Below are 12048 nucleotides of genomic sequence, written 5' to 3'. Positions count from 1 at the left end.
GAATGCTTAAATATTACTCCGAGAACTTCTCTATATATTTTCTAATCTTAGCCTCACAACTTTGTGACAAAATCTAAGCTCCCAAATATTAAATGCTGGGCTAATCATTTAAAAGTACAGTCCCAAACTTAAGGTCGGGTCTCTTGACTTTTGATTCTTTCCACACCAGCAATTTCAGAGCTCTAATGTACTCCACACACAAAGTCCCAAGTATTTTTGAGGCATTTATGAGAAATTTTTTTCTTTGGGCTTATAAAAATGGGTCTGAGAGAAGAAATTCTGAATATATTCTGAGTCCTCAGCAACAGGACTTGTAAAAGTAGCTTAAACAAGATGGGAGTTTGATAGCAGCCATGAGACTAAAGGTGGCCCCATGCTTCCAGCCCTTCCCAGTCACTTTCAAATTGGGCAGATCCAAAAATGAGCCATTTAGCTTGACAGTTATTTCATTCAGAGTCAAGCTAAAAAAGTGAGGCTCTAAGTGAACCTAGGTCCCAGGAGAGTCTGGACATCCAGGGGTACTACGGCAGGTTCAGCTAAAGCAGCAGTTCCCTGATGTTGAGAGGGGAAGATCCTTTCAGGGGTCTGCAAGGTCAAAAATCTTTTCATAATATAAAACTTTTTTTTTTTTTTCACTGCGTTGATACATGAACTGCTAGTGCAAAAGCAGTGTTGGGTAAAACTGCTGGTGCTTTTGCGAAAATCACGGCAGTGGCACCGAACTGTACTAGTAGTCACTGTATTCTTCAACACCATACGCTCACAATAAAAAAAAAAAAAACCCACAAATTTTCAAGCCAGTTTCACTTAATAATGTCCTTAATAAGCAATAAAAACATTCTATAAAATCCTTGAGTAAATCTTAACACTGTTAAAAAATGGAAGTATGAGTAAAGCGCTTACACTGCATACTGAAGTTCAATGGTTGTCTCAAGGAAAAGCACTTGCCAGGCTGTTAGGAGCTAAATGAACTGCTTTTGTCAAAGGACACCATTTTTATTATTGCAAACTGTGGTTATTCGGACTTGGGTATTTACCGTATATTTTCTTGAAAATGAATGAACTGGTGAGTTCAAGGAAGACAGCTTGACAGTATTTGTTGCCCATGAGAAAATTATAGCTTTCAAGCAAAAATTAGAATTTTTGGAAAACTTGGATTTGCTACTTTGAACTCAACAGCTTCCCAAAACTTAAAGGGTGTTTCTGATGATAGAGGTAATATTAACAATGGAGATGTTTTGAAATGTGTCAACAGTTAGATCTGCTTCACTCAGCCAATATTTTCCAAATGACAAATGCAAGATACTTCAAAATCATGCAAAGGTATACCAATGGATTTTTATATAGTAGAGTGCAGGGATTTCATTGATATGGTTTGATGCCACATTGCACTTAATCTTTAAGAAATTTCCACTTGTTGAGTTTTGATGTAATATCAAAGAATACCAAAGTTATTTGAAAAGGCTATTAAGATGAACCTTTCCCAACTACATATGTGACTTCCCTCATATACTTCAAACATCTAAACAGACTGAAGAAAATGAGAATCCAGTTAAATCCTATTAAGGCAGACATTGGATTTGGGGGGAAAAAAAGTAAAACAATGATACTTTTTTGCTCTTTTAGAAAAGCTATTTTTCATTAAAATGCTATTTATGTTAACATGTAGTCGGTTTATTAGATTTTAGAAATTTATTAGTTTTCAAATATAAAAAATACTGATATAGTGTATGTGAACAAAAGTTCTTTGGAGTTCTCAATTCTCAGTGTCAAGGTTTCCCTACCAAAAAGCTAGACTGCGGAAATAAATTTGTAATGCCACCTACTGGCAAGACCTGAAATCACTGCCTCTTCTGAAATCTAATCAGCTCACCGAGGTAACTGAGTCCTTGGCCTTAATCATGTGAATAATGTGATCCAAGGTAATCAAATGCTCTAGGGATTTCATTCGGCCTTTAAAGTTGTCTGTTTGGGCTGAGTCATAGAGAAAATAATTTGGGGAGATTGGGGAGAGGTTTTTTTTTTTTTTTTTTCCCCACTGTGACCATTCCTAACAATTTGTTTGAAATCATCCAATGGGAAACTGAGCACATCCCCCCCCCCACCTTTCTCTTTTCAACATGCTTCATTTTCTTGACGATCTCGAGCACAGTACTGAATGAAATTGTTGATGATATGAAAACTTCTCTTTTGTTTGTAGATTTTAAATGGAGGGACTCCAGACATTCCTTCCAGTGGCCTACTACCAGGGCAGGCTCAGGAAAATCCAGGTTATCCGTACTCTTCTGATAGTTCCTCTATTCTCGGTAAGTAGCATTACTACTCCTTTCCACTGCAATGAGCTTGCATGATATCTGGCCTAAGGTCAGTTTTAAGAACTGAATGAATAAAATAAGCTAGTGCTAGATAAATGATAAGCAAATTTTTAACCTTTAGTTTTTAACTCTTTAGTTCAAAGTTGAGTTTAATGGTCGAGTTCTGGTGAGGGGCTCCAAGATTTGTCCCTGGAACTCAAAGGAGCAGCTTAGACTCAGGCTTTTCCCTCCATGTGGGCCATCAGCTCTTCAGTGGGAGGGCTGATGAAGGAAGGTTCAGAAATAAAGCCTGGAAGGATGATCAGTAAGTGTTTCAGCAGGTATTAAAAGTGGTAAAGAGTTTGCTTCTCCCGTGTCACCCATCTTCTCTGTCATTCTGGATGGTTTGCTTTCTCTTCATCCCTACATTCCCATTTGTCTTTCCTTCTGCATCTCCCTCCCTAGAACTGGTTATGTCAAAATATTAAGATGAGGTCAACTCAAATACTTTCAATCTTTATTGCATTTTAAGCACTTGTTTCTAAAAAGTTGGTTCTTCTCTCTGAAACACACTAAAGGAAATATATTACGGCAATGCAGCCCCAAAGCAGTCTCTCCCGTCATTCCCACCGTACTGTTAAGTACAACATTCTTATTAAAAGTGTGCTTGGGAACTGCTTATGAAAGTTAAACATGCTTTGGTATTAGGACTGACCAGTCTTTTTCTCCTCCCACAGGTGAGAACCCTCACATAGGCATAGACATGATAGAAAACGACCAAGGCTCAAGTAGTCCCAGTAATGATGAAGCAGCAATGGCTGTCATTATGAGTCTCTTGGAAGCAGATGCTGGGCTGGGTGGTCCTGTTGACTTTAGCGACTTGCCATGGCCGCTGTAAACGCTACGTGTTGCTTTGGCAACAGCTACAGTATCAAAGTGCATTACTGGTGGAGTTTTACAGTCTGTGAAGCTTACTGGATAAGGAGAGAACAGCTTTTATGTACTGTCTTCATAAAAGCCATCTCAGAGCCATTGATACAAGTCAATCTTACTATGTGTAACTTCAGACAAAGTGGAACTAAGCCTGCTCCAGTGTTTCCTCATCATTGATTATTGGGCTAGCTGTGGATAGCTTGCATTAATTGTATATTTTGGATTCTGTTTGTGTTGAATTTTTTAATCATCGTGCACAGAAGCATCATTGGTAGCTTTTATATGCAAATGGTCCTTTCAGATGTATGGTGTTTTTACACTACAAAGAAGTCCCCCATGTGGATATTTCTTATACTAATTGTATCATAAAGCCGTTTATTCTTCCTTGTAAGAATCCTTTACTATAAATATGGGTTAAAGTATAATGTATTAGACAGTTAAATATTTTTAATAAATGTTTCCCTTGTTCTATAAATACTGTTCACATTTCAAATAGAAAAAAAATTCCTGTGTGCTACAGGGCTGGATCAATTTTCTACAGTGGCTGTTAAAGGACAAGCCATGCCAAGGACATTTACAGTGCCTTTCTGGCCTTCAGTAACAGTTCCAGGACTCACATAATTTCCCTGTTAATAGCTTAGCTGTACTGTTAGAATAGTTAATCTCCAAATTATTGCAATTTTATGTGAGTATGCTGATATTACTGCTTAAACACAAATTTCAAATCCTAGGACATTCATTTTAAGATTAATTGTAACAAATGGGCTTCTTGCCTACAACTCCCACTCTGCTCATGGTTGTATGGCTTCACACATTAAGTGAGCCCTGACCCAAAGCACCTAAGTATTTCTACTTCCTGCTTGAGTTGGACCACAGGGTATTTTTTTTTTTTAAAGCATCTGCACAAATAGTTTGCTAAGAACAGCATAGTATAATGAACAAAGCACTGAACCAGTGTAAGAAATTGACTCTGAAATTTAAGGTTACCCTATAACCATAGTAATGGCATTTCACTCTTCTTAGGTTTGACTAGAAAATGTTTTTTTCAGTCAACCTTTGCTGTGGATTTAGTAAGGCATCTAAGTGCTTCATTACACGTAAACTAAATCGGGAGTTCTGTGAGCTACCAGGTGGTTTCTAGTTTCACTGATACCAATAAGACAGGAAATCCATTAATTATGAGACTACGGACCTGGTCAAGGTGGTTATAAAGCTGATCAGAAACATTAGAACAATGGAATTTTATTGATGAAAAACTTGAGTTTACAATCATTTAGTAAATGAAGAGCAAACACTTCATTTTCCTATCCCATAACTCTTGAGAAAAAAAATTAGTAAATAAATATCTGAACAGATTAAGGGTAAGGCAGACTGGATAATAAACCACCTCTGATGTTCACACTTCCTGCATGTGACTCACTCTAAAAGGACAAAAACAGCACTGGAGAGAAATAAGATATGGGCATTAGATCTCCTCCTAATCAATCAAATAAGCCCAATGATAAATACTCCTTTTTTGCCCATCATGGGCAGCAAACTATACACATTTTACTGAAGGAATACTTTGATAGAAGCACTTATTTCAGTTATATTGTGCATCACAACTATAAAAATGGCTTGAACAGTTCCATTTAACCACCATTTATAAAGTGCACCTATATAATATCCTACATTTTACCTGGGGTGTGATGAATATCAATATAAGCTGAAAATACCCCAGCTGCCAATCTTTACCACTTCTGAAAATATCTAGATGTGTGAAAAAGGACTGTCCCCCATACAAAGAACCAATTTCACAAACCTACTGGTAAACAAATACATTTATATAACTGGAACCTCAGGATGCTAGAGTTGTACTCATTTTAAAAACCATTCAGCTACCTTTGGACTTTAAAAAAGCCTACACTGCAATATCCTAAACATGGTCATGTGCATCTCATGATGAAGAGAGCGGCCTTGCAGTGCAGAATGAGGAGAGTGCAGCGTCACCGTGACGAGTAGCATGCTATGGTTTCAAGGAACATCAGCATCACAGCATCGGATTCTGTGCATCAGGATTGAGGCCGTTGTTGCCAGAAGGGGGATGGATGGGGAGGATATCCAGCTCATCCACCTGCGGAGTTGGGTGCAGGACCACCAGCTGGTCCTGGGGAATGTCTGCGGCAGCTGCTGCAAGATTGGTGATAGATTTACTCTTCACACATTGAAAGTCTACATGCCGACTCTTTCCTTCTTCATTCTCCCAAGACATTCGAATAAAGGGTCTTTGGACATAGTTGTAAATCACTTCTGGGCAGCCTCCAGGCCTTTTCTTTACTTTTTCTTTGTAGGTAGGATAACCTGGAGGACAGAAAAGTTTTAAAAACTGAGGTGCACACATACACAAGCATGCACACACTTCTCACCCAAACTTCCCACCCAAGTGGGAGAAGTCCCATAAACTTCTCACCCAAGTTAGCCTAAAGAAGGCTTTTCTGCTGTAGTTCCTGAACAAACAGAAATTAAGACAAAGAAAGGAAATCAATAATCCATCTCTCGTCACCAGTTCAACAGCCAGAAACCGGAATCCTACTGATGCAATTCACACAAGCTTCCACCATCCTCTCAGCCGCTCAACATACCAACCCAGTAAAATATTCAAGTAAAAGCATGGAGGGGGGATAAGTCCTGAACAGAATGGTTCATAGTCTCGTGCATTGGACTCTACCTGTATACCCTTAATATCCCTGAACCCTCCCCTTCACGGGATCATCTCGCCTCAAGGGCTGCAATTTGTTGCCACATTAGCCTTCTAATTTCCTTAAACCTAAATCTCATCTTTATATTGCTTTGGGTTTTTTTCTTTCCTTTTTTTTTGTTAACATATAAAGAGCTATAGAGTTCTCCAGCTTCACTAGTTCTAGGTATACTTTTGCACCTAGATCAACAAAGCCAATATTTTAAGCCCCATGTCATTTTAACACTACTCCCAACAACCAAGCAGTTCATCCAGAGTGGCAATTCAAAGGAGCTTCCCCTGATTAATTATACCTTCCTCTTCTTGGATAATTACTGAAAAGTAACAATTAGTGAAGACAATGCTAATATGGGAAAAGTTTCAGTCATTTACCAGTAAGGCAATTTCTCCAGACATAACTCCTTAAAACTATTATTATAAGTCCCTTCCCTCCTTCCTACTTGCAAGAATTGCTAGTTTAGACCAGGGATTGGCAAACATTTTCTTTAAAGGGCCAGATAGTAAATATTTCAAGTTTATTTCAGCTTCTCTTGCAACTACTCAACTATGCCACTGTAAAGTAAAATCAGCCACAGAAAAATGTAAATGAATGAGCATGTCCATGTTTCAATAAAACTCTGGGCAATGGAGGGGATAAGAGGCAATGGGCTAGATTTGGCTCATGGGCCACAGACTATAGGAGAATCAGAAAAAAACTAGAAAGACCTCACACATCAGGGACTCAATTACTGCATAAAGGAAGTACGTTGGCATCACTGGTGGCTAGTATATTTAGCTACATATGTAAGTAATATGGCTCAGGTGAGGGGGCTCGGGCAAGCAGAGCTAAAAATCTTCTAAAGACTCTTTGTAGAATGTCTTTTTTGTTTCGTACTTCCAGTCAATTACCAGGGCAACACTTGAGTTCAGAAAGGTCTCCAGCTCTATTCCCTTGTCCTTGATTTCTCTTGGACTATTAGTCTTTAAAATTCCCATCTCATCATAGTCCAATTTGTCCTCCACAGAGAATCCTCACTCTGATACAAGTATAATCCTATTACATCCTTGCTTAAAAACTACCAACTACCAAAAAATTTCCTCTTGCTTCAAGGGAAAGTCCAAAGTCCTTCACATAGTATATAAGGCTTTTTTTTTTTTTTTTTACAAGCAGGCTCCAACCTACTTGTCACCGGGCTTCAGCTCAAATATCTCTGCCTGAGAGAAGCCTTCCTCATCCTCCCAATCTATAGTAGCTTCCAGGTGTCTTCTCTCTAGCTCTGAAATCAAACAGCTAAATCCCACTACTTACAAAATGACAGAAGACAATGGTGAAGCTAAAGTGTCAGCAATTCCACGATGTTCTTAAGCCCAAAGTCTCCTCCCCTTCCTGCAAAATCCTATTTCTGGTCATTCTTTCTCATATGTCTCAGCAGTCCATTACTGCGATCTCCAACAGCTCAACTGGTCATTGATCAACACCATGATCTTCATGATCAGCATCACAAACATATACTGAGAAATTACTATGTGCCAGGCTCTGTTTTAAGTTTTTCATTCTGTCATCATAACAACCCTATAAAGTACTTTAATGCTCCCATTTTAGATGAGGAAACTGAGGCACAGAGAAGTTAAGTGCCCTGGCCAAGGTCATACAACTATTAAGTCATAGGATTTGAACACAAGTAATGTGGCTCCAGAACCTTTAATCTTTACACTATGCCACATTATGCCGAGGGAGATATTTTGTTCTTAGTAAAAGGGCACTTTAAAAGAAGTATCTGACATGGCATCTGGAAAAATCCATTTAAATCATAAAGTAAAAAAAAAAAAATCTAAAAATGTTTGCATTTAACAAGATGAAATAAGTTTGAAATCTGTATTTAATGTGAAAATAAGTTAACTATTATCATATCTTAAGAACCAGGAAGCTACTAACATGTTTTTACATGCATTTTCAGATAGTAGTTTTAAGTTCTGTTGAGCTTTGAGGAACACCAATGATCTCTGATGGGCACAAGGCTTTGCCCATCTTTTGGAAAGGTATACACATGTACCAGGCAAGAATGCATAGGGATGATGAAATATGGCAGAAAAGACAAACTCACTTTTTCTTACTATTAGGGAATCTTATGGAATAAATAATAATCTTTAATGGCTTTCTATCTTTTCAGATAAAGGAAGCTCATTTTTGTTATTTTTGGTGTACTGCATGAGCATTCAATCATCATTTGAGTTTTTCTCAAAGTATGTATTTCTCAAGCTATATTCTAAATGGGATTCAATTTTAACCTTGTTTTTTTTTTTAAAGAAAATAGAAAATAATGAAAATGTCTTACCTTCTATTCCCAATCTAATCTTCTTAAGACCTCTCTCCTTCAAAACTGATTTGGCCACATCTCTGTTTTCAATGTACTTGAAAAATCTATATAATTTTGTGCTATAAATAACTGGAAACAAAAAGACAAAAATACTTTCTTATTAAAATCAAAGTACTTAGAGATGAACTTAAAATTATCTTGATCATCAAAGGGGCCTGACAACTCTAAAAGCCCAAATAATGGATGCAGTGATGCGAAAAGGATGACTAGCCAACATGACAGGATAATTCAGTACAGTTAATGTATAAGCAAATGTCTACTTAAGTTGAAACAAACAAAAAAAAAAGCTTTAATAACCAATCAGGTAACCCAATCCATAGGAAGAATGTCCTTCTGAAAGATATATCATATACAAACTTATTGCAATAGAATCTGCCCCACTTTCTTCAAATAAGAGAACCAAAAGATGGTAATATCACATCGTTATCGAGCAGGCAAAGTAAAGGACTTTGCTATGATGCCTACAAGGCCTCGTCTGGAAGAGAAAAAACTGCCTTGTCACAGAGTACAAAATGGATACATCTTATATTTCATGGATTGAGCAACTATTAATAATTCCCCCAAAAGGCAAAGACCCTCCCCACAAACTGTTTTCAATTCAGGCGAACAGCCCCATTTAATACTGATGTTAAAAATGGCAGATTCGAGCATGTTCTGCCCAGGTTAGTCTGTTTAGAGCAAACTGGCTTTGTAAAGGACAGACATTCCACTGACAACATGTTGAGTCTTCCAAATGTGCTGGGAACTTCAGGGAGTTAGACTGATGGACCTTCCTCGCCTTCTCTCTTTCAGGTGGAGTTATCTCCCTTAAAAGGTGAACTGCAAAGGTTTTTTCAAAAAAAGAAAAACACACTCACAAACCAAACATGCTGGTTTAAGAGCCAATAAAAGGAAAATACGTATACAGATGCTACTCATGGGATAAATTTGTGATTTACATCCTTAAGATTACTGATATTTTTAAGATAAAGATTTGCTGACATCTCAGAATGGATGGTGTCATAAAGCCACAGGTAGGAAGATCAGACTGTAGAGGCTGTGTCTCCTCAAATGAATCTTCTTTAGGTTGAAACATCTTGGCACAAAATGAAATATATTTAGACAAATTATGTAAAAATGTTTTCAGTCCTTTTTAAGCTTCAAAGCTTAAGATGAAAAACAAGAAAACAAAGAACACTGACACGGAAAATGGAACAACTGAAAAGGAAAAGCTGGGTCTACCAGAATTCCTCTATCGCTATAATTTCTGTGTTCTACAGCAGGCTCTACTCTCCTGGAGGTCAAACTTTTTGAAAACTAAAATATAATTTATTTTGGTTTATTCATTCATTTTTCTTAACAGAAAATAATGTATATTTATTTTAATTTTTGTTAGCCTTTCATTTTTCCTGTGTTTTGTTTGACTTTTTATTCCACATATTATGACAGAAACTACTGTCAGCAAAGAAGATAGGAATGAGGAAATACACAAAAATGTCTGTTATTACAACTGTCCAGAGAAGAATCACAACACTCATTAAGTGTATCATGCAAAGGAAACATCTCAATGTAAATTCTAAAAAGTGCTATCATAACTTAGGTTAAAATAATCTTTTCAAAATCTTTAGAAGTCGAAAGGAATACCCCTTGGAGTCTGCTTTGTTTTGATTTTAGATAGGGATAAGTAAAATGAAAAAATCAGAGATTAAAGCATTCTGGTAACTTTCTATATTCCTGTTATTTTTTACTTAAGCCCTCATCTTCACCAAGTCAACACAGGCTGGCATACAGAACAAGATGCTGGACTATTTTGCCTAGTTACTCAAATCATTCTTTTAACTCTATCTTCTCAAATCTATAAAACAGCTCAAAAATACTATACAGGGTTCATCAAGAAAAATATAAATTTTCTGACAAAACTCAAAAAATCAAAAGGCTCCAATCAGAAAAAATTTGAAAGTGTAGTAAGGAAAGTCATCGTTGTTCAAGATAAGCTGTTTTGGTCAGAAATACATATAGTTCCACAAAACGTTCTGAAGGGTCATTATATCCTCCAGGAACACATATGATACTAAAAAGGAACATCTTAGAACATCAAGTCACCCTAGAAATCAATGCGTTGAAGCTTCTCATTTTACATACAAATAATAATTCATCTTAAAAAAAAAAAACAGCTGATTTTTTAACAATCTATTTACTCCAGGATCTACTTCCCTAGAAGGCTTCTTTCTAAATGCAAAGAAAAAAAATCTATCAAGATCCAGATACTCAACAAAGAACAAACCATTTCTGTGCATGACAGGGGTGGGCATATTTTTTCTGTAAAGGGCCAGAGTAAATACTTTTTGGGCTTTGCGAGCCATGCGGTCTCCGTTGCAACTACTCAACTCTGCCATTGTAGCGCAAAAGCAGCCATAGACAATACATAAAAGTTTATTTATAAAAACAGGCAATAGGCTGGATTTTGATCCACAGCTCGTAGTTTACTGACTCCTGGCGTAGGTAAGAGTTCAATGTACTTTATAAAAACTGTCCTTTGATCGGTATTAGATAAAGAATCTGTGATGATTTAAGAGAGAAAACATGCCACAGTACTTACTTTGTGAATACTCTTCTCCCATCTGTGGGGGATATTCTTCATCCCAATCAACCACATCATCATCTGTAAGCACTACTATGTGGCATTCTCGTTCCCCACTCTGGGCACTAGCTACCATGAGAGGCAGGATCATTTCTTCCAGATAAAATTCAAACTGTCTACGAGCACCATCATTTGATAACTCATGCATTAGGGCACCTGAAATGAATCCAACAAAAAATATCTTGATTTTTCTGATGACTGATGAGTAAAAGAGCAGAAGCAACACACACACACAAAATATTAAAATTAGTTCAGCATCTACTCTGCAGCCCTACAGACAAAATACAGTGGTTATTCTATAGTCAACAAAACTTTTCCTAGGAAGAGATTTTACAGAAACGAATCTTATAGAAAGAAGGGCAAATTAAAAGCATCTAACATAAGCTCCTTCATTTTATACTTTAGGAAGTGACCTACCTAAGGTTACAAAATTAATTTGCAAAATCAGAATTGAGTCCCCACCCCCAATTTAGCCCAGCGTAGTGTTTTTATTATTTCATGTTGTCTTCCATCAATATATGCAATTATATCTTAAAAGTATATCTTAAGGATGTTTTCAGATCGTCCACTGAACTAAAATAGCTCTCATAATTCCTTCTCCTATGTTTTCTTTCTCAAAAAATTATTCACAAACAACATTAATATTTCAGTGTAGAAAAAAGAAGTGAATTGGCTTTGGGATAAGGTAGGCAAAAGGCCAAGCAAAATATAGGATGGTGCAGGACTTATGTAGCAGACCTGACCCTAGAATTCAGAGGGGTAAAAGATAATTTCACATCACCCTCCTTAAGTATAAACATAGTGAGTAACTTCAATTGCCCAAAAAGAGGGCCACAAAAATCACTTGCACTGATCTAATTTTTTTTCCTATGACAATGGCAATGTCCTATCTCCTAAAGCACTACTAGTTCAGGAACTACGAGGAGAGTTAGAGCAAGTTCAGAACTACGAGGAGAGTTAGAGCAGAAACTACAACTCAATCTAAGCTATAGTCTCCCAAGGGAGAGTCTTTTCCCCCTAAAACATCACTAATTATATAATAATTATTAATAATATATAGTGATATATGTGATTAAGTAATTAATATATGTTATAATTTCACCATGC

At 36.9% G+C, this 12048-nt stretch overlaps 2 protein-coding genes across 6 annotated transcripts in view; one reads left to right on the top strand and one right to left on the bottom strand.

Annotated features, from left to right (window-relative positions):
* BMAL1 (basic helix-loop-helix ARNT like 1) overlaps positions 1-3702 on the top strand; it is a 101068-nt gene extending 97366 nt beyond the window's left edge. Inside the window, 2 exon segments of the mRNA XM_055317675.1 lie at positions 2201-2306; positions 3032-3702. Of these exon segments, the coding sequence (XP_055173650.1) occupies positions 2201-2306; positions 3032-3192 (267 nt within the window). The 3' untranslated portion in view covers positions 3193-3702.
* A 751-nt stretch (positions 3703-4453) lies between these two features.
* BTBD10 (BTB domain containing 10) overlaps positions 4454-12048 on the bottom strand; it is a 76601-nt gene continuing 69006 nt past the window's right edge. For all 5 annotated transcript variants that reach the window (XM_055317673.1, XM_055317671.1, XM_055317669.1 and 2 more), the window contains 3 exons: positions 10900-11097; positions 8280-8390; positions 4454-5567 (listed from right to left, as the gene is read on the bottom strand). In XM_055317673.1, the coding sequence (XP_055173648.1) occupies positions 5257-5567; positions 8280-8390; positions 10900-11097 (620 nt within the window). In that variant the 3' untranslated portion in view covers positions 4454-5256. The remainder of the gene's footprint in view (positions 5568-8279; positions 8391-10899; positions 11098-12048) is intronic.

This window comes from Nyctereutes procyonoides, unplaced genomic scaffold, assembly GCF_905146905.1.
Source record: "Nyctereutes procyonoides isolate TBG_1078 unplaced genomic scaffold, NYPRO_anot_genome, whole genome shotgun sequence".
NCBI classification, from domain to species: Eukaryota; Metazoa; Chordata; class Mammalia; order Carnivora; family Canidae; genus Nyctereutes; species Nyctereutes procyonoides.
This window is presented reverse-complemented; position numbering and strand designations above follow the sequence as displayed.